This window comes from Neoarius graeffei, chromosome 1, assembly GCF_027579695.1.
Source record: "Neoarius graeffei isolate fNeoGra1 chromosome 1, fNeoGra1.pri, whole genome shotgun sequence".
Classification (NCBI taxonomy): Eukaryota; Metazoa; Chordata; class Actinopteri; order Siluriformes; family Ariidae; genus Neoarius; species Neoarius graeffei.
The window spans coordinates 1223572-1246555 of record NC_083569.1 but is presented as its reverse complement, the minus strand read 5'-3'; the positions used below and the strand labels follow the sequence as shown (position 1 = coordinate 1246555).

General features: G+C 42.2%; 1 protein-coding gene across 1 annotated transcript in view; it reads left to right on the top strand.

The window, feature by feature from the left end:
* The first annotated feature begins 986 nt into the window (after positions 1-986).
* The window catches only part of prkci (protein kinase C, iota), a 46094-nt gene continuing 24096 nt past the window's right edge, over positions 987-22984 (top strand). Inside the window, exons 1-2 of the mRNA XM_060927652.1 lie at positions 987-1331; positions 22628-22749. Of these exons, the coding sequence (XP_060783635.1) occupies positions 1252-1331; positions 22628-22749 (202 nt within the window). The 5' untranslated portion in view covers positions 987-1251. The remainder of the gene's footprint in view (positions 1332-22627; positions 22750-22984) is intronic.

The window sequence follows — 22984 nt, the reverse complement described above, 5'->3', positions numbered from 1 at the left end:
GCTTTTATGGCTGAGGACTACAGTTGACTTGCTAACTTTAGGACTGCAGTTGTCATGAACAGTTTTGCACTCAAGTTTCCATCAGTGAAGAGTTTATAACATCAACGAAACTGACTTCATGTTAAAACTGTTAATGTTATAGTCATGCTGTCTGTTGTTGCCCAAATGAGGATGGGTTCCCTTTTGAGTCAGGTTTCTTCCTCATGGTGTCTGAGGGAGTTTTTCCTTGCAACATCATTGGGGATAGATTACGGATAAAATTAGCTCATGTTTTAAGTCGTTCAAATTCCGTAAAGCTGCTTTGGGACAATGTTTATTGTTAAAAGCACTATACAAATAAACTTGACTTGACATGTTTGCACTTTGCTAATTATGCTACTGGACACTGGGATGAATGTTCCCAATCTAAACTTTCCCAGAAACCTTTCCCTAAAGGGTGATGGGACCAACTCCCATGGTTTGGAATGAGATGTTCCACAAAGACATTCTGAAGCTCACATACTCTTCAGCATGTCGTGTAGCTTGGTTTTTAATAGACCATGCCTTCTTAAGTACTGTACAGCATCTTCTCATAAACAGTCGAGAATATGGTGAGAATAATGTAGTTATGATTGCTCTTCTCATGGGTGTCAGCCAGCCTTCAGCCCCTCCCCCTTTCCGCTGCTCAGTTGGTATAATCTGAATGTGGATCGTACATTCAATGCAAAAAAATATATATATATAAAACATTAAATCCTTGGATATTTATCACAACCACTAATTCGTTGACTCATAATATCATATCCAGAAACGTCATTTCAGCTATTTTATGTATGTATGTATTTTTAACTACGGATATATTTGCACTCTCATCCCTGCGCATTCCACACTTGGTTCAGTCCAACTGGTTCCTCACGGATTGAATTCCAATTGCATCCCTCGCCAATACGTAGTGCACTAGAATGAAGTGTGGATACAATGCAAGGAAGTGCGCGTCTGCAGGAAGTGGGGATTTATTTGGAATTCTACCTTCAGCCGGAGAAGTTTGAGGTGTTTAGTTGGTCCTGTGGCTGGAGTTCCGGCGCTCCTCTTTATACTTTTACACAACGTACGCTGTTTATTCAGGGAGTTCGTTATTTTTAATTATTATTTATTCTCAACCGTGAATAAAAAGGTTTATTTTTAGTTGTTTGTCGCTTAGCTGAGTGGTGGTTAGTGCAGTTAGCTAGCTTAGCGCTTAGCTTAGCTTAGCGCTCGCTTCCGGCGCTGAGGATGCCGACTGTGCGGGACAGCAGCGCGAGCCACCCGGGCGAACATCCTCACCAGGTCCGGGTCAAGGCCTACTACCGCGGGTAAGCCTGTGGCAGCAAATTACTCCTTATTTAAGACACTTTATCACTGTTTAAACATTATATATAATGATAAAATCTACCGGTTAGCCGTGAGGCTAAACTTAATTAGCGTTGTCTGTTGGTAGTTCAATCTCGCGTTTGTTATTTATTTTTAATAGATTTACTATTTATTATTTTGTTGTTTTTGTCTTTGTATCTAAAGTTTACCAAAAAGTTTTTATTTTTATCACGTTTAGTTTGTTTTTACTTATGAGAAGTTTATCACATCTAAAACTAATAATAATAATAATTATTATTATTAATCAACTGATGTGAATAATAAAACGGATTAATGGTAGATTTCCTCTAATTATTAATCATATTAAACATTTCCCGTTGTTACTGTCTACTAACCTTAAACGTGTGTGTGTGTGAGATTTTATATTATACAGTACCAGTCAAAAGTTTGGAAACACCTTCAAATTAGATGTTTTTTTCTTTATTTTAATTAACTAAAGCACTTCGTGTCTGAAAGCAATGACTGACTGTTGGGTTGTTTTACAATCAGGGTACGCGAGCTAAAAATCACATTTAACACTTATTATCTTCAATATCAAAAGGCTTGACTAAATAAACTTGGTTGTTTATTGTAGCGCTGTGATCGCTCTATTTACCATGCAAAAAAGATTGGTGATAACGTTATTTTTGGTGAATGTATGGCAATATATGTCATATTTAGCAAAATTACTTGTGTCCTTTAGAAAAAGTGCTTTTTTTGACCACAAAAGGGATGCACTTAAATCATTCTTTATACCATAAAACACATATTTGGTTCCATATCATTGGAAACGTAGTTAAGTTTTAATGTTGAATGCCAGTAAGTTTTCAGACTATTTTGATCAAATTAGTGTCAAAAAAAGTCCTCTCCGAGACAGCTAATTTCTCAATGTAAAATAAAACAACATGTCTAAAATGATTTTCATCCTCAAATGTGGTCAAGATATTGGGACATAAATATTAGAGACAACTAACACGAAGCTTACAGCCTTATATTTAAAAGCACTATGGAAGTAGTGGATTCTGAATTGTCAAAAAAAAAACGTCCTCTCCGAGAATCACTTCATTTGTTTGTCCCAGCCCTGCTTAAAGCTACACTTCATCATCTTATAATACAAACTATTACACACGCCTATGTTCATATGTGTATTAATTTCCAAAAGTGCAGATTTGATAGGTTTAATTTGAATTTTGGACCCCTGTGAGACAAACTTTGTACCCTGATTGTAAAACAACCCTGTTATTTCTCTTTACTTACTTGAGTGGTTCTTGACATAATATGGATTACTACAGTTGTCGAACAGGGCTATTTACTGTATTTTTATTATTTACTCTTTACTGGTTGATGGTGTCAAATGCATTAAGAAGGCAAGAAATTCCATTTTTGACAAGACACAGCTGTTAATTGAGAAGCATTCCAGATGACGACCTCATGAAGCTGGTTCAGATAACTCCAATAGTGTGCAAAGCTGTTATCAAGGTAAATAGTGACAACTTTGAAGAATCTAAAAGATGAAACGTTGTTTTTTTAACACTTTTTTTTTTTGTTTACCATATAATTCCATATGTTATTTCATAGTTTTGATGAGTTCAGTATTGTTCTACAATGTCGGAAAAAAAAAATTTCGAATTTGAAGGGGTTTCCAAACTTTTGACTGGTACTGTGCTTTAATCAGAGTGTTCTGCTGGTAGAGGCTTTATTTAACGTTTACAAAATAGAAAACACCTCCTGCACATCTGTATTTACTAATTAGTTAAATGTACTCACGCTGTGAGAGAAAGAATGCAGTGTTCATTCTGTCTCTGTAATGCAGAGGTGACAGTGCACATTAATAACCACATGAGACATTATTCATCACACACACACACGTTTACATTCTCAGTATCAGTGTTTCTGTTGTTCTGTAAGACGGGAATAGCTGTGTGTTGTAGTCACGCTGTGTGTGTGTGAGAGAGAGTGTCGTCACTCAGAACCTGATAAACCTGTAGTGTGAGGAAGTTGTTCCCATTCCTCTGTCTCCTCTCTCTCTCTCTCTCTCTAACCAGTTTACCATTAACCTACTTGATGCACGATTTGAAATTGTGAACTAAAACTCAAGTAATAGAAACCGTTGAGCATGAATGCAGGTCTCATGGTTTGAGACCAAAGGGAGTTTGTGGTTACTTTAAAGGATATGGGACATGGATTTTTTTCTGGGCATAATTATGTATAAAGGACATAAGAAATGCCATCTAAATCACTGCAGGGCGTCAAAAATGTGAAAATCATCACATTATTCAAGTTTTTTTATACATCAGTGTAAAACAAGGATTCGTTAATGAGCTAGGTGGTCACGTGACCGTGACGTCACAAAAACTTTCCAAGGAGCCAGCGCTTGGGAATCTAATGCCGCTTTTCCACTACAAACGCGGCTGAGCCGTGCCGTGCCGAGTCGAGCTGAGTCGGGCTGAGCGGGGCTGTTGGAGTTGCATTTCGACTACAACCGCGCTGAACCGTGCTGGCTGGAAGTGGGTGGACACATTGGGTGGAGTTAGCGAAAGTGGGTGGACGTCATGTGATGTCGTTAAGCAGCGCAAACAGTGACATCAGTGACAGTGGCGGAACAAGTCAGAGCCGGGCCGGGGGTGGGGCAAATGACCGGGCCCTTTATTAAAGCCTATCATAACATCATTTTAGGCTACAAAATGTCCGCAACTGCGGTGTTTACCAATTTCAACACTACCGGGTGCAACTATGTTATTTAGTACATCAAGTCCTTCAAACGAACATGTAACTCAGAAACAAAAAACATTAGGATACTGTACATGGCTCATAATAAAACATCAATAGCCTATACTGCGCACATTATTTGAAGGGCATACGAATGAGCGCTCAGAGGTTGCAACGGTGACAGGAAGAGTCAGAAATAAAAGGAGGGCGGTGCAAACCTCACTGAATGCACTGTGTTTACCAATTTCAACACTACGGGGTGCAACTATGTTATTTTGTACATTAAGTCCTTCAAACGAACATGTAACTCAGAAACAAAAAAACATTCGGCGACATACTGTACATGGCTCATAATAAAACATCAATAGCCTACTGCGCACATTATTTGAAGGGCATACGACGAGCCTTGCGCTCCGCGAACTCGTCCACGATGCTCTGTATGTCACTGATTCAGTGATCTTTTAAGCGGTAGTCTCACGACCCGAATAGTAAACAATAAACATGGAGGACATGGAGTCGTTAGTGTTGCTGGTCTTGGTGCTGTGGCTTGTTGTCACCGACAACGCGGACAGATACTGAGATACTGGCAAGAGCGTATAGATGAGGCGAGGCGCATAAGGCTTCAGAAATTCTCGTAATTAGGGCCCGAGCCCTATGGGCGAAGGCCCTATTGTTCTTGTAAGAGTTCACTATTATTATTCTTCCGTCTTCTTCTTTATTTTTCTCCGCTGTTGGGCCATTTTCGGGGCACTTGCCATGGGCGAAAACGCACGAAATTTGGCACCAGTTCCGAGAATTGCCACCGCTACTCAGACCCAAAAGCCCAAACTTGGCCGGGGCTCAGGGCCTCTATGGCGCCCCCTAAGTCGTTGTGATTTTGGTCTCCCGCATTAAGGTGCCTGGTTGCCATGTAGTTTGTAGTAGTGGCATGCCATTTGGTACGCATATGTATCTCACTAAGCCGGACAAAAATGTAATGCCAATGCATTAGCCACGCCCAACAGGAAGTGAGGTAATTTCACTTTTGTGCGAAATGCATGGCCACGAAGACGGCGCAACTCCTCCTAGACCGTTCATAGGAATGTCACCAAAATTGATACACATCATCTACAGACATGGCTGACAAAAGTTACTAAATACGTTTCACGTAGAATAAACCGTTCAGAAGTTATACGTCAATCAATTTTCGATGCAAAATTTTACATGCTTAAAAATTCATAACAAATCTTCTGATTGCTCAAAACTGCTCATACTTCACACGCAAATCACTCATTGGGCTTCTGACATGTTACCCAATTTCTGTGATATTTCGCCACTGGGGGCGCTATTTTTGGGCAATTAATCCAGTCTTTCCTCAAATTTGGTCAAACTTCACGGCCACCCTCTTACTACCTCCCATGTCATGTATACCACATTTTGGGAATTTTCGTCCATGGGGGGGCGCTGTTTTTGGCCGACGCAATTGCTCCAAAACGGGTTTTTGGTAAATAATTCCATAATGCTTTTCCTTCACACCACTACCTTGTGATAGTGCGTTGCTGTTGTAGACACTTACTTTTCCAACTCATAATCGCTCATGTACAGCATAGCGCCACCTACTGACATGGGAAAAACCAAAAAATTTATTCTTCAAAAATCTATATCTCCTCTTCTATTTACTCAATTGTCATCAAACTTCAAACGCAAACTCTTCATACCTCACCTGACATGTACACCAAATTTTGTGCTCTTTCGCCCCTGGGGGTGCTGGTTATGGCAGAAATGATATTGCAGCTTCTGATTTGTCAGACTTGGCAAGCAAACTCTTTACAAGACCCTTATTGGGGCGCTTGCCATGGTCGACAACGCACGACATTTGGCTCCTTTTTCTTAGACTGCCACCGCTACTGAGAACCAGAAGCCCAGATCCAGGCGGGCCTCAGGGCCTCTACAGCGCCCCCTAACTCGTTGTGATTTTGGCCTCCCGCATTAAGGTGCCTGGTTGCCATGTAGTTTGTAGTAGTGGCATGCCATTTGGTACACATATGTATCTCACTAAGCCGGACAAAAATGTAATGCCAATGCATTAGCCACGCCCAACAGGAAGTGAGGTTATTTCACTTTTGTGCGAAATGCATGGCCACGAAGACGGCGCAACTCCTCCTAGACCGTTCATAGGAATGTCACCAAAATTGATACACATCATCTACAGACATGGCTGACAAAAGTTTCTAAATACGTTTCACGTAGCGTGAACCGTTCAGAAGTTATACGTCAATCAATTTTCAATGCAAAATTTTACATGCTTAAAAATTCATTACAAATCTTCTAATTGCTCAAAACTGCTCATACTTCACACGCAAATCACTCATTGGGCTTCTGACATGTTACCAAATTTCTGTGATATTTCGCCACTGGGGGCGCTATTTTTGGGCAAAAAATCCAATCTTTCCTCAAATTTGGTCAAACTTCACGGCCACCCTCTTCCTACCTCCCATGTCATGTATACCACATTTTGGGAATTTTCGTCCATGGGGGGCACTGTTTTTGGCCGACGCAATTGCTCCAAAATGGGTTTTTGGTAAATAATTCCATAATGCTTTTCCTTCACACCACTACCTTGTGATAGTGCGTTGCTGTTATAGACACTTATTTCTCCAACTCATAATCGCTCATGTACAGCATAGCGCCACCTCCTGACATGGGAAAAACCTAAAAATTTATTCTTCAAAAACCTATATCTCATCTTCTATTTACTCAATTGTCATCAAACTTCATACGCATACTCTTCATAGCTCACCTGACATGTACACCAAATTTTCTGCACTATCGCCCCTGGGGGTGCTGGTTATGGCAGAAATGATATTGCAGCTTCTGATTTGTCAAACTTGGCAAGCAAACTCTTTACAAGACCCTTATTGGGTCGCTTGCCATGGTCGACAACGCACGAAATTTGGCTCCTTTTTCTTAGACTGCCACCGCTACTGAGAACCAGAAGCCCAGATCCAGGCGGGCCTCAGGGCCTCTATAGCGCCCCCCGAGCACCGTACAGTGCGAGACCCTATTGTTGCCATGTGTCCAATTCTGTGCTTTGTCGCCATTGTGGGAGTAATGTGTCTTGCCGAAGAAGCTGTGGAAGGTCTTTCGCGGGGACGCATGCCCCCGCCCCCCTTGGCCGCTGGCGCGAGGGCCCGTCGAGGCCGCTAGCGGCTTTAATTCGTAATTCTTCTCCTTCCGGGTTTGCGGTGTTTACAGATCCCAGCGTGCTCGCGGGGCGTGTGTGGGCATGTGAGGACACTCCTCCTCACCAATCAGTGCACAGGGGAGTGTCTGCTCACGCCCCCAACCTCAGTCGGCACGGTTTGGCTCGCTTCAGCCCCACTCCAAAACGGTGCGAGTTTTAGGGGCTAAGCAGGGCTGAAGCGAGCTGAGTCGTGCTGGTTTTTGGTAGTCGAAACGCGAGCCGTGTCGGGCTGAAGTGAGCTGAAGCGAGCTGAAGTGAGCTGAAAAAGGGTAGTGGAAAAGGGCCATAAGGCAGCTGGGCCATAGAAGGTTCACGCTGCATGCTGCACGCTACACGTTCACGTGAAGAACCGGACCCTGGGCCATTAAACTTCATGCTTGGATGTTCACATGTTGCGTCTGTTCTACTTTGATCGAGTAACCAACAATATGGACTCTTCGGATGACGACGATTGCCTCATTCTGCTTTTACTGAGACAGAGGAAGAGAAAAAGGAACAGAATTTGGAGCCGAGAACACTTCCTTCTGAGAGAAACCCGTGGTGAATTTCACCGAACATTCTATAATCTGCTTGACAATCCCGATGAAGAACTATTTTTCAATTATACCATTCAATTATATTTTTTCTGAAGTTTTCCCCTGAAAGCATAGAGTTATCTCCCTAGACCCGTTCTGATTGGCTGGCGCGGCGGTGACCGCATGCATTGACTGGAATTTCCATCTTCACGCCTAGAAAAAAGTGTGCATGTTCATTTCTCGCTTCACGCGTGAAGTGTGCAGCGTGCAACGTGAACGCCATTCTATGGCCCAGAGCAAGTCATGCTACGTTTGTCCACTTTTCTTTACACGCGTGCAGCGTGCAGCGTGAACCTTCTATGGCCCAGCTGCCTAATGTAAACAGGTTACTGAAATGGACACCATCGACAGTGACATTCCCGATGTTTCACAGAGATGTGAAGTTAGACCCTATCAATTCGAACCGATAGCTGGAAATTCACATGAACATGGATCTTGTCTTTACTCTGACGGGTCAGATGATTCTGAGAGTGAGGGTTCATTCAGTCCCCATGAAACTGAAAGCGGTCGGCTGGATAACACTTCCTGGTAAGTTAAAAACAATTCTGCTCAAAGGCTAATGATCTGTTGAAAGAAGTATTATTTTTGTATCATACATTGAAAGTTCATCATAGATCTAGCTAAAGTCCGTTGCAGGCTATTTTTTTTTGCTGATATTTTTCGAGATTGATTGAGATACAATGCTTCCAGAGTCCGAGATGAAAACATTCAAAATGGCGAAACGAGTCAGAATTATGATAATCAATAATTGATACACCCAAAATTATAATACTAATCCTTACCTCGGCTTTCAGTCGCTTAGTGCAGAGGTCTTCAACAGGGGGGTCGCGAAATCGCACCGGATCACTCATATCAACAAAAATATTCCTGCCCTGTCCCCTGGCCTCCGTGCAGGGATGCAAACAGCGCGCCTTTCGGCGGATGCCGCCTTTTTCACGGCTGAATCGCGCAGATCCGATTTAAAAAAAAAAATAGCGATGTTGGTTCATGGAGCATGAGGCATGAAGTGTAAGGATGAGAGAGAGGCGGTTTGGGTCGGGAAGCTGCGCGCATTTGTGCAGCCTGGCGCAGGTGTGCGCGGCTTCCCGATTTTAACTGTTTTTTTTTTTTTTCCTCACCCTTATGCTTCCTGTTTCATGAATTAATATCGCTCAGTACCCGAGTATTAATGTTGAAAGAATCCTCAGTGAAATGGTCCAAATACAGTTTGTGGGAAACAGTAGGTGCAAAGTTTTTTTCAACAGGTGTTCTGTAAAGTTATCCTACCTTTTGGATTTGTCCTACCAAGCCTACTGCGCATGCGCAGGTGAGCCCACACTTTCCTCAGCTTCGGGTCCTTGGGGAATGCAAAAAAACTTACTCCAGGGCATTTCCCATTGGAATTATTGCAACCATAAGCAGCACAATACACCATGATGTCCAATGTACTTTAGAGACTATAAAAACAATTTTCTTGTCATCCACTTCTCCATTCATCTACCCGCTTGTGCTGTGCCCGAAAGTTTTTGTGACGTATGATCACGTGACCGCGGCTCTTCCGGTTGCAAAAAATGCATATCGGAAGTCGAGCAGAAATGCCATATAATCATCACGAATATAACAATTTTGCTGAATTTAATAGATGATTTTGTATTTGTTGATGCAATTAATTCATATTTTTAATGGAAAGAAACTGATATAGCGTGCTTTTATGTTTCATGTCCCATGTCCTTTTAATGAAAGTGCAGGGATGTGAGCCATGACAAACGGACAGGTCGACATAAAGTCGAAGCAGATCGGGTCCGGCCATGGGGCTCTGAGAGCTCCGTTTTAAACCGTGCCACACACACTTTGTTAATCTAGCCAGCATCAGCTGTAGGTCATTTTAAAAAAAGATCTTGGACCACGAAGTGTCATGTCGTGCTGTAAAGTTGAGCCATTTTAAAGTGCATATCATGGGTAAATTTAGGAGCAAGATCAATGTAATTCTCCTATTTTATATTAAACTTTGGTCAAATATCTTTCACATTTTGCGCAATACCAGAAAAATTCAGTTGAAATCAAGCCATTTGAGGTGAATTGGTCCGCCTCCGAAAAAACTTGGCATTTGGAGTTCCCAGCAAACATTTATTTTCGTGACGTCGCGTGCGGGACGCCTCCCTCCGAATCCTACGTCAGCGCTGGTTTGTTTGAGAAAACGACCTGGTGGTTTTCTGCAAAGTTCTTCAACGTTATCGCGTAATTATTAAAATTGTTAACAGATGTATCGTAGGAGGGTGTAGCATCACCAATCATGATGGGATTAGTACTCATCGATTCCCAAAAGACCGGACAGTGAGAGAGAAATGGGAGCGCTTGGTCTACACAGGCTGTGCACTGAAACCGTGCAAAGCTCGCGCAGCCTGCTGGCGCTTCCGCAGGTGACGTCACGAATCTGGCTCCAGACTCCCTTGGGGTTTTTCCAGACGTGTTTTTTTTTCTGCTGTAGACAGATGGCCTTGTGCAAAATTACCCTTCTGGATGAGTGTGTAAAGGGACATACTTTCATATTAAAAAAATAAAATGAAATTGGTCCAGGATATGCACTTTAAACTGAGATTTTAGAGCACACACACACACTGCACACCTCTCTCCCGGACCGAGAGTCCATCATTTCAGTGTATCCAGAAGTGTCCTGGCAGTGCCCAAAAAAAACAAAATACAAAATCCACTTCACCTCAGACTGCACGAAAGTGTCCGCTTGCCTAATAGGGGTAAAATAATGGCGTTACACACTGTACTGTTTGTAACAGTGACTTTAGCATTGCCCATGGCAGGATAAACAACTGTCAAAGGAAGACAACGCAACAACAGTTCAGTAATGGTGATAACACAATACTTAGCACTGTGTGGGTGTTAGCAGTGTCCTTTTATGCGCATGCTGATTGCACTTAATCCAGAGCAGGTGCTTGTCATTAGAGAGACACGCGTGAGTGAAAGTCCAATGTGTGCAGGTGTGACAACCACTTTCCTTTTACTGAACTAGTAAATATAGAGTAATAAAAAGGTTATGGTCAGGACAAGTGAAAAAATCTTGCTTCTTGCCCAACTGGACAAGTGGATTAAAAAGTTAATGTCGAGCCCTGAGCATGAGGTCTCGTGTCTGATCTGGTTTCTGTCAGTGACACGCTGTTCCAGCTGATCAAGCACACTTTGCATTTTCTCTGCGGAAATGCAGTCTAGTTCCAGCTTGTGCTTTTCTTTTTAGCATCATTCTGGCATTTATATGCTACACAACGAGGCATACTTATTTAAAAACTGATAAATTCAGTAAAAATACTTGTAAAATTAGCAGAACTACGATATAAACAGAGAATATACAGCTGAGTTGCTCCAAGCGACCGCTACCTGACGTCATCACATACATCGCCGCCGCAGGAAGCCCATCTGGCATTTTAAAGAAAATGTATTTTTCTTGAACACTATATTTGTTCTCTGAAAATAGAAGTTTGAATTTTTGAAATCTGCGACTACTTAAAATAAGTTTGAGGAAAAATCCGCTGGAGGATCCCTTTAGTAGTTCATACAGAAATACTTTTTATTACACTCTATACACCAGACAGGGGTTCAGAGCATACAGAAGTATTCATTACGTTAAAAGAACATCATTACTGAAATATGTGTAGTGATGGGTGGAGACTGGACTTCCACAATACGGTTCACTAAAGACAGGAACAGAGAAAAGCTGCACCATCAGTCCAGGGAACATGAAAGACCTGAGACAGTTAACAGCCATGGTCTTTGTACAGACCTTTCCACTGCTGAAGGCAGTACAGAACTGTTCCAACATCTTTCACAACTAGACCCTTCACAGAGAAGAGAACTGAAGTCCACCATCATGTCAGATGAACTTGCCTGGGTCACTCGGAGTTTTACCGGCGTTTCTGGACCGTCTTGAGAGGAGACATTTATAATGACTTAAAGCTCATTGGCAGCGGTTTTAATTTTATGCACATTTGAAACTTTTTATATGTTAAACCCTCTGTAATTTTCTTCTGGTCCCAAGAAGTATTGTTAATAAGTAATAATTAAAATAAGTTAGCGCGGATCGCAGCAAATTTTTGCTTGGCGATTTTTGTGACCACTCGGCGCGTGACGTCATATTTTAGCCAAACAAACCGCTTGAGTTGAGTCCACTTCATGTTACTTACATTGCCGTTTGGCTTGAGTGCAGACGTGCGTTCAGGAATTTCCAAAGAAAAACCCTCATGCCTTATTGTTGTGCAGTGAACTGTAACAACGGGACCGGTTCAGGAAGAAGCTTTTACCTTTTTCCGGAAGAGCAGAAGAGGCGGAGCGAGAGGGTTGGCTTTTTCTGGAAGAGCAGAAGAGGCAGAGAGAGTGGATTGTGTGCGTGAAGCCAGATGGTTGTTTTTTGTTTTTTTTCCGGGCGAGGCGGAGCGAGTGGATTGGCTTTTTCCGGAAGAGGAGACGAGGCAGAGAGAGTGGATTGTGCGCGTGAAACAAAATCAAGCAGTTAAAGAAGAAACAGGGCAGCAACGCTCAAGCAAAAAGGAGAAGATTGGAGGGAAACATTTTTGCTTGCAATTGACAAGTCAAGAATCCTGAGGGATCCTGTACAATCATTGTGGAAATGAGACAAAGGGATATTTCCTCGCTTGGACTCGGCTATAAATAGTATAATGCCGCGGATGGCAGGCTAATGTGGCCTACCAGCGCACTGTCCAGTAATCGTTCCCTATATCCACTAGGGAGGGCGGTTTAATTATTCTTCAAAAGGGCTCTTACTTAGTATTACGACGAAAGTAGGAATTTATCATAACTACCAGGATAGATCGTTTGGGCGCGAGTCTTGTTGAGGTCCGGGGTCACCGCGATCAGAGTCGGCCGAGTCGCTGTCCGATTCCGAGGCCGCACGGTCAAACCAGTGAGCCACATTCACCGATTGCTTCGCAACGGCCATAGGGTCATAAATATATGGTTTCACCTCTCGATATTCAATTTGGAGAGTTCCTACTTCAAAATCGCTCTCGCTTTCAGACATTTTACACAACCTCTCTCGACCAAAGTCCGTACACGTGTGCTCGGTTCGCAGGTAAACACAGAGCTGCTCCCGGTCTGTTTGGCTTAAATGACGTCACGACGACGCCCCCTGGCACTGAAAGTGCACATAAGTGAGATGTAAACAAACCTTCGGAAATTGGGCAAAACAGTATATTTTAACTGTTTTAGTCTTTATGACTAAAGATGTCAGCCTGTGGCGCTGACATCTTTAGTTATGAAGACGTTAGAGAAGCTCATTAAAAAGGAAGTTTTATTACAGGTAGAAGAATTTTTGGACCCCCTACAGTTTGCTTATAGGCCAGGTGTAGGTGTGGAGGATGCCACTGTCACACTGCTACATTTTCTGTATCGCCACCTTGAGGGATCCAAAGCTCAGGCAAGACTGCTGTTTGTAGATTTCTCATCTGCTTTTAACATTATCCAGCCACATCTGTTAGCAGAGAAGCTAATCAGTTTTTTTAATTGGATTTTAACAGGGTTTCCGCGGAGTCTTAAAAAGTCTAAAATTTGATAATCCTAATTTAAGGCCTTAAAAAGTCTAAAATACGAGCATATTTTGCATTGTAGGTCTTAAATGTAATTTTGTGAAGTCTTAAATCCTTACGTCCATTTACCCCATTCGCTTTTTTTTTGTGTTAAATGCGTTGGTGATATTCATAATTAGTCATATAGGCTAGGCCTACTTAGTATCAGTAGGCTACGCTGCAAACTACAAATGAGACAGTGGAATCCGGCGTCTCGCCCGGTTGGCATGGTGATGCACAGGGCATGGCACGTGCACATTTGGACAGTAGAGCCTAAAAGAAGCGAGGGAGATTGTCACGGTTTGTAGCAAAATGGGCAAATGCAAGTTTAGCGACTGCTGGCTTGAACGCAGTGATTTCGTAGACTGGTTAAAACGTGTACCAAACAATCCGTTTGAGGCGTACTGCACATTGTGCAAAAGAACACTCAAACTCGGCACCCTGGGTGTAAAGGCACCGGAATCGCACGCGAAAGCGGAGAAGCACCAGGCTGCCCATAAAAGTCTGCAACAACCGCATGCCATCACTCAATTTTGTTCACCGTTGTCAGGTCCAAGCACATCTCGAGACGGTGTATCAGCTAACTCCGTGCGAACTGTAACGTTACAACACACAAACCGTACGGAATCGAATGCCTCATCCTCAAGTGATTTGCGGGATGTCTTTGGCTCCACTGCAACTTGGTTCCTCATTAATGCAAGCGCGCACCCTGGGGATGTAATGAGTTCATTGGTGAATGATAATAAATTTTGTTATTTTGAAAGTAATTCAGGCTCTCCCAATTTTCTTTATTTTTTTGTGCGGCATAAGTCTTAAATTTAACCTGTTATGGTCTTAAATTGAACTTGTTCAAGCCTGCAGACACCCTGTTTAATCTTGTTGGTTGGATACTGGATTTTTTGACCAATCGGTCCCAGTGTGTGAGGGTTACTGGCTGCTTTTCAAATCCGCTGCAGTCCTCCTCTGGATCTCCTCAAGGTTGTTGTCTCTCCCCATTACTATACATTCTGTACACTAATGACTGTCGCAGCAACTATGCACATAGACACAGTATTAAATTTGCTGACGATTCTGTCACTGAGTCTTCTTGAAGGGGAGGAGCTAATTCATGGGCCTGTTGTAAATGATTTTGTATCTTGGTGCGACGAATCCTTTCTCCAACTAAGTGTCTAAAACAAAGGGTATGATGATCAGGTTTAGAACGTCCAGTCCTTGTCCTGTAACCAGCATTAAAGTTGTAGATATTGAGCTGGTAAACAGCTATAAATACCTGGGAGTGGTCGTGGACAACAAATTAAGCTTTGATGCTCACGTTGCTTCCACAGCAAAAAAAAAAAGTTCAGCAACGGCTCTATTTTTTGAGGAAAATGTTCTCTTTTAATGTTCGCTCAGAGATGATGACCCTCTTTTATAGAAGTTTTATTGAATCAGTTTTTATGTTCTGCATTGTTGCTTGGTATGGAAATCTGACCCTGGCCAATAAAAACAGGCTTGGTAACCTTGTTAAAGTGGCCAGTAAGGTTACAGGGAGGAGTCGAGTCCAGTTAACTGATCTGTATAACAGACAAGTGTTCAGGAAGGCTTCTTTGATCTTAGTGTGTAGATCATCCTCTTCAGTCTGAATTTGTACTGTTGCCCTCAGGCCGTCGGTGGAAGGTGCCTGCTCTTCGGACTAAGGCTACATCCACACGACAACGGCAACGAGATGTTATTTAAAAATATATCGCGTCCAAATGGGCAACGATCAGTAAAATATCAGGTCCATATGGCAACGCAACGCTTGCTGAAAACGATGCAATACACATGCCACACCTCTAGGGGCGCTGTAAGACGGTCCCTTCGCAGACACCAGAACAATAGAAGTAAGGACGCATGCGCATAAATTATGCGCGAGACTTCATATTAGCCACAAAGTCAGGAAAATCTGTTTGTAAAATTACATTATAATGACCAAATACAATGAAAAGTATTTTTCCAGTCTCACCTGTGAAAGGTAATCCCATGTGATCTCGTTTGGATGGCAAACCTGTTGGTACAGTTAAATGCAGCTAATCTTTATTCTCCGCTTTGACCTATCCAATATGGCGGCGAGGATGATGTATGATTCTACGCGGAAGGCGGCGTCTTTAATGGTCCGGAATAAATTGAATGCTACACGTTGATGGATTAATTTGTTGTTTCTCACCTGTGAAAGGTAATCCCATGTGGTCTCGTTTGGACGGTAAACCTGTTGGTACAGTTAAACGCAGCACATGAATCTTTATTCTCCGCTTTGACCTATCCAATATGGCGGCGAGGATGACGTATGATTTTGTTTATTTAACTTTGCCTTAGAATAATTAAATTATGTAAAAGCATAATATCGACAACAACAATGACAAAAGAAAAAAAAAAAAAAAAAAAAAAAAACTAAGGCAGGGAATCCGCAACAGCTGAGCCATTTACTGCAGACCCTTCTATAAAGTGAAAGTATAACAATAACGTCATAATTAATTCTAAAATATTTAAAAACAACAAGTCAAAGGCTTATGAAGACTTCGTGCAAAATTGCACTTCACACATATTGTTCTCCATGAGCGTAGGTCATCTGGATCGTAAGTAGACTGTAAGGATAGTATGTAGTACTGTAAAAGGAGCGACTTGTAAGAAGACAGTGATACTTTGAGTTGACGAGTTTCTTGCGGAAGTGAATTCCAAATTCTTGTCGTTCTTATCAAAAATGACTTCTGGTATGTGGAAGTTCTGCAAAATGGTTGTTTAAACAGGATTTCAGCTGAACCTTGGTTTCTTGTCCTTTTTCTTGGACTGATTACCGATGGTGTGACTTTGGGATCAATCTTAGCTATCCCAGTGACAAGCTTATAAAATAGTACCATGTCAAGATACTCGTGCCAGTAACATAAAGGAAGTAGTTCTGTTCTTAATAATCTTTCCTTGTAGTTAATATCACAGATGTATGGCAAACCAAGGATGTATTTTGTAGCCCGTCTTTGAACCAGTTCAGTTCGTCTGATGAGTTCTACAGACTGAGGAGCCCATACCTGCGTCGCATACCCTAAATGCGGGCGTATGATGGTGAGGTAAATGGTACGTCTTGAACATTGAGAATTTAAACATTTTGTAGACCGTCTGACATAGCCCAACAGCTGATTAGCTTTTGCACACTGTGTGAGTACTTGCTTTTTCCATGAAAGGTCAGAAGTAATCCACACTCCAAGGTCGCGTTCTTCTTTGGTTCGTTTGAGATGGATATTATTCATTGAATAGGGATGAAAGACATTATTCTTTTTTCTACTGATAGTTTGAACTTTACACTTGCTTTCATTAAATTTTAGTCCAGATGACAGAGACCACTGGCCCAAATCTTCAAGGTCTTTCTGCAGGGAGGAAGAATCTGTCATGTTTGAAATTGCTTTAAACAGCTTAGTGTCATCCGCAAATGTAGCTACTCTAGAAGATGATACTGTCTCTGGCAAGTCATTGACGTACAGAAGAAACAGCATTGGACCAAGGATTGAACCTTGAGGGACACCTGATGTAACTGATAAAGGAATAGAAGTAGCGCCAAGTACCGTGACTCGTTGTTTACGGTCGTGCAGATAAGACTGAAACCAGTTTAGGATATTACCCCTAAAACCATATTAACTAAAGCCATATAATTTTACGCGGAAGGCGGCGTCTTTAATGGTCCGGAATAAATTGAATGCTACACGTTGATGGATTAATTTGCTCTTCTACGCCCTTTTTGAGGAATGTACTGTAGGACTTAAACCAACATCTGAAGAGGTGAGATCGCTCCTTTTTTTCCCTATTTTTGCTGGCGGGATTGACTCTGCCCTAAGGGCAGAGTCTCTCTCTCTCTCTCTCTCTCTGCACCATTACACAATAAATATTCACAGTGAAAATATTTTGTAAGCACGTTTCATGAACCAAGTTATAGGATTTGTTGACAACTCGCATCGAGTTCGTTACACTTCTACCTGGCGTGAAGCACTCACAGTCATGTGGTTGTGACGTCATCGTAAACAAATCCGTTCTACTCATCCAGACGACTTCACAACGGCAACGTTGCCAGATCTTTCCACTCTGGAACCCGTTCTCAAAAAGATTGTGTTTTGGGCACCCAAAACGCCGGTGCCATGTGGACGCCAGGCCTAAATGATAAGCAATTGTATCGGAGTCACCTGAATCCGTTGCCGTGTGGACAGGGCCTAAGAGATTTAAGGTTTCTTTTGTCCCCACTGCCATCCAGGTGCTGAATGGCAGTTAGTTCCATGTTTGTAATTGTCTAGTGCTCATGTTTAATTTGTACAGACCCTGCCCATGACGTGTTATCTGTTGTTGTGTGTATCTTTCTGGCTGCAAACCCATTTCCCTGTTTTGGGACAATAAAGATACTTTGACTTTTAGGGTGCAAATTAGACACCAGGAAGAATTGAATTTGTTTTTGGGTGGTTCTTCTAGACAATAAAGTTGATATTCTCCGTTTCACCTCTGACCCTTGCCTATGACCTTTAAGAGAGTGTACTTGCACTAGGACAGAGTGCTTGAGCCCAAGTGCACTTCTTTCGAGTGGTCCAAGTAAACTGCACCCAGGCACGGGACTCGTGTCCCTTTTCCACCAAAGCAGTTCCAGGGCTGGTTCGGGGCCAGTGCTTAGTTTGGAACTGGGTTTTCTGTTTCCACTGACAAAGAGCTGGCTCTGGGGCCAGAAAAACCGGTTCCAGGCTAGCACCAACTCTCTGCTGGGCCAGAGGAAAGAACCGCTTACGTCAGCGGGGGGGGGCGGGGTTGTTAAGACCAACAACAATAACAAGACCGCGAAAGATCGCCATTTTTAAGCGATGAGAAGCAGCAGCTGTACAAACGCGAAGTCATCCATTATTATTGTTGCTGCTGCTTCTTCCGTGTTTTTGCTTCGATATTTGTGCTAAGGTTTATGCAAACGTAGCGATGTAATGACGTATACAGCGACGTAATTGACGTATACAGTGACGTAATGACGTGTCTTCTCTTAGCACCGCGAGCTATGGAAAAGCAAACTGGTTCTCAGCTGGCTCGCGAGTTGAACGAGTTGTGAACCAGCACCGGCCCCGAACCAGCCCTGGAACTGATTTGGTGGAAAAGAGGCATCACTCAGTGATCACACTAGTCACATAAACTGGACTTTGGGGGGTGTCAAACACTTTCGGGCACAGTACGGATCACCTAGCACGAGTACACCCGGAGTCTCTTGTAAGAACGACTCATTAGCCATCAGCTGTGGTTGAGCCATCCTGTCCTCTCTTCTTTGGTAGAATAACCTGGGAGCATTAAAGTGCTGGAGACCAGTCTCCTGATTGTTTCCTGATTTACAAAATATTATTGAAGTGTCAAATAGATTTAAACACTGTTAAGATGCAATAATTCTTACAGACCATCAGTGTAGGAAATTCATGGAAAATATCAGCCAGACCACAGGGCAGGCAACTCTGAAAAGTTGCCTGCCCCGCTCAAAAGTTGCCTGCCCCAATTTCAACTATAATCCGCGTAATATCGCATAATTTAATATGCAGCTCTACACACCTTACAGTAGATAGTTTGTTTGTTGTCATCGGATACCAGCCAGTCAAACTCTTGCTTCCAACTGTCTACAACAGTTCTCCTTCTCTTATCTTTATCATATTTCTGTTGTGCTTTCTTTCTCTCTTCAGTTTTTCGTTTTTGAGAGGTCTTTGGTTCAGGTGGTTTTATCCCAAGATAGTCATACAACATTTTCAGATATTTGGAACAATCAATTTTATGTGATATTTTGATAAAACTCATGTGGTAGGACGCTGGTTTTCAAAGTCACAGACATAGATGTGACTTGGGGTGGATTTCACTGAGCTGTGTGTATCGAGCTCTCTGATTGGCTGAACCTCCGAAGCAACAGCCAATCAGAGCGCTCGTTTCATTTCTAAGCGAAAACAATATGGCCGCGCCCGCGTCGGTAAACAAACCAACAGAATCTAGTGAATGTCTTGAAAAGTCCTTCAATATGATGAAATATCGAGAGAACGATGAACCCCCTCAAAGAGGGACCGCCCGTGGGGCTGGCAACTTAAATTAATTCCGCCCTTGCTGCAAACTGACCGCAACGGGCGGTGGGGCGGGCACCCGTTTCCTACACTGAGACCATACATACTGTGTCTCCAACTAGATAATAACGGACGAGGCAAGATGAGACGTAGCTCACATAAGCAAAATGAAGGACAATATTGAATTCTATCAACAGTTCAAGAGAAAACTCTAAGAGCATTTGAGTGTGGAGAAAAGTTTATATCCTGGATCAGACTGCCATATTCAGAAGTGTGCGTGATGATGGTAAAGATCGGTGAGGTCCACATGTGTCAGTACCAGTGACCAGAGGTATCAGGGATCCTCCATCAGGATGGTGCAAACTTAGGAAGAGTTTGTCCCCAAATACAGTCCTGTGCAAAAGTCTTAGGCCCCCTGTTTTTTTTTTTTCATCATAACTTTGTTATAGATTTCTATTTTATGATTCTACATTATTGAGTCAAAACATTTGCATAAACATTTTAGAGTTCCAAATGTTTGTTTGTTTTCCAGCACAAAATTAAATGTTACAGGAAAAAAAGTTTGTATCTGAGCAGCATATTCCATAAGAGAGCACTTTTCAGATGAAAAAAGAAAACGTAATGAAGGCTGCTGGCAAATTTTTGGTGCAAAATGAAGACGCGAGTGTGACAAAGTGTCCAGAAGAACTGTGGCTGGTTCTGTAAGATGCTCAGTAAAACCTACAGCTCATTTCCACATAAAACTGCACTCACTGGACCTGAGACTAAAGCAAAGGGTCGTCTCACACCAAATACTGACTTTGTTTCATTTGTTGTGGCTCACTGATTACTGTTTATAGTATTCTTTTAATGTCAAAACATTTCATTTCATTTTTTTAAGCCATATTTGGTCGACAGCATTTCTTTACGTGTCTACGACTTTTGCAGAGGGCTGTACGTCCCCAAGGTGGTATAACATACAAGGATAGTCTTAAAGCATTATAAGGAAGCATCTTCAGCCAGGGAATGCTGAAACAACTGCGAGGAGAGATATCTGATTGGTCAGTGGTCCTTCCACCACTGCCTTGGTCTGGGGGAGAGAGATGTTGGGTGTGCACTTGGGCAGTAATTTGCTTCAGCAGGAATCCGAGATGGGATTAAACTAGGGCTGTGCGATTATATCGAATATACTCGATATATCGCCGAAAATTGTGTGCGATACATAAAATTATTATATCGTAACTATCGAGTATTTTATGGTCATCTTCCGACTTGCGTTCGTTTCGTGTTTGTTTAAAACCTTTTCCGGTGGTTTTCTCCCTGTCCCTCAGGCAGTAACGTGAGAGGCTGCCTAAGGGGAAAGAAAACAATAACGTCACGCACTCACCAACCAATCCTGGGCGACATCTCGGTGCTGAAAGGAACTTCCGGGAAGATTTTCTAGTTTCGGTTGTGTTGCCAGATTGGGCGGTTTTAAGTGTGTTTTGGCGGGTTTTGAGCATATTTTGGGATGGAAAACGTCAGCAGTATCTGGCAGCACTGCACGGGAAGATTTCCTAGTTCCGGTTTACAGCGCTGACTCAGTTCGTGCAATCGCTGATTTTGCATAGGTTACCGCAGACCTGGGCATTTTACGGCCCGCGGGCCGCATCCGGCCCTTTGGTTCATTCTGACCGGCCCGCGTAAGGTTAATTAGAAATTACAAAATAAACGTATCTTCTAATTTTACCTCATGCATGGACTGAATGTGCATTGCTTTTATTTTGAAGTTGTGTTCAACAAAAACGCAACGCGCGCGACACGAACATGACATGAAATCCCACGAAACCTAATCCCACGATAACTACTTCCGTAATTTGTCCAGATCAACCACAAACTAGTACGTCATCCTTCAAACGGTCCAGCCAATCACATAGTGTGACGTCACCAGCAGGCGCCGGAGCCCGAGCCGATCTGTAGATCTGATCCCTACACCGAATCGACACGGCATCATTATTATAATATGACGTATCTTGCTTGATATTTGGAGTAGAAAGACAATATTGTGATGTCTTTATTGTGTTTTGGGGTGAATGTGACTGAAAAAAAAAGGTACAAACGTTCACATTTTGTTAACCATTGTTTTGGGAAATTTGATTGAATAAATGACATTTTTTTTTTGTAAGGCAACCTCTTTTCTTCCATACTCTTACCAGTCTTAGCAGCTTGTAAAAACAGTGTTATTTACTGCTTTATATAAAGAAATACAATTAATATTACGCAGAATTTAGTTCAGACTTTTGGTCCGGCCCTCCACAAAATTTTCTGTTTCTCATGTGGCCCCATGGAAAAAATAATTGCCCACCCCTGGGCTACCGTGTAAGCTCTGTCAATTTCAGCGACAAATTAAAAATGGAAGCGGACGAATTGGTTCCTGAAAGAACTAGTAAGGGGTCAGTCATCTGGCATTTTTTGGATATCGCGAGGAGGACGTGGAACAGCAAATGCCAGTTTGTAAAGTGTGCAAAAAAAACCTGTCATCACGAAAGGCAGCAGCCGGAATTCTACACATCTGAGAGGCGGAGCCAGAAAACATTCAGTTCAAAAGTGTGCAAAGAGGAAAATTATGTTTTGCAGATCTCTCTCAATCTCTCTCTCTTTCTATTGTGAATGTTCCAGTGGTTCTCAGTAGTCAGGTTAATAGCTTGGAGATCTATTTTTTTTTAAATAATTTAATGAATGAGCACTTTTCTTATTTATTCTAAATGTCTCTCTCAGTGTTGAGCTTGCACTTTATTGCAATTTTCAAGATTGTTTTTGCAGTTTGTGTCACATCTTTGTTGAATAAAAATAGTCTTATTTCAATTCAATTGTGATTAATCACTAACATGAAAAATTAAAATGTGTTGTTGAAAACCACCTGTAAAGTTAACCAAGAATGTTATTTAATCTGCAGGGATTGTAGTGAAAAGAGTAAAAGTTAGATTTCATGGGGTCCTGTAGAGGAGATTTAAATATATCGAGATATATATCGTGAAATGGAGAAAATGTATCGGGATATTCATTTTTTTCCCATATCGTACAGCCTAGATTAAACAATTTCTAATACTGTGTCAGCAGTTTGTTTATTGTGTGTGTGTGTTCTCCTCTTCCTCACATCGCCCTCAGGGACATCATGATCACGCACTTTGAGCCATCCATCTCGTATGAGGGTCTGTACAGTGAGGTGAAGGACATGTGCTCTCTGGACAATGACCAGCTCTTCACCATGAAGTGGATTGACGAAGAAGGTCTCTCTCTCTCTCTGACACACACACACACACACACACACACACACACAGAGACCTCTACCCCCTTCTCATCTTGTATTCTCATATCTTGTATTCTCATATCTTGTATCCACGTTCGGTCCTGTATTAAATGTGGGTCTCATGACTTGTAATTAGACTCCTCATGAACTGATGATTGGCATGTTTTAAAGGTCTCCTTGCATCGTTTTTTCATTAATTGTGCGGTGGTCTCTAG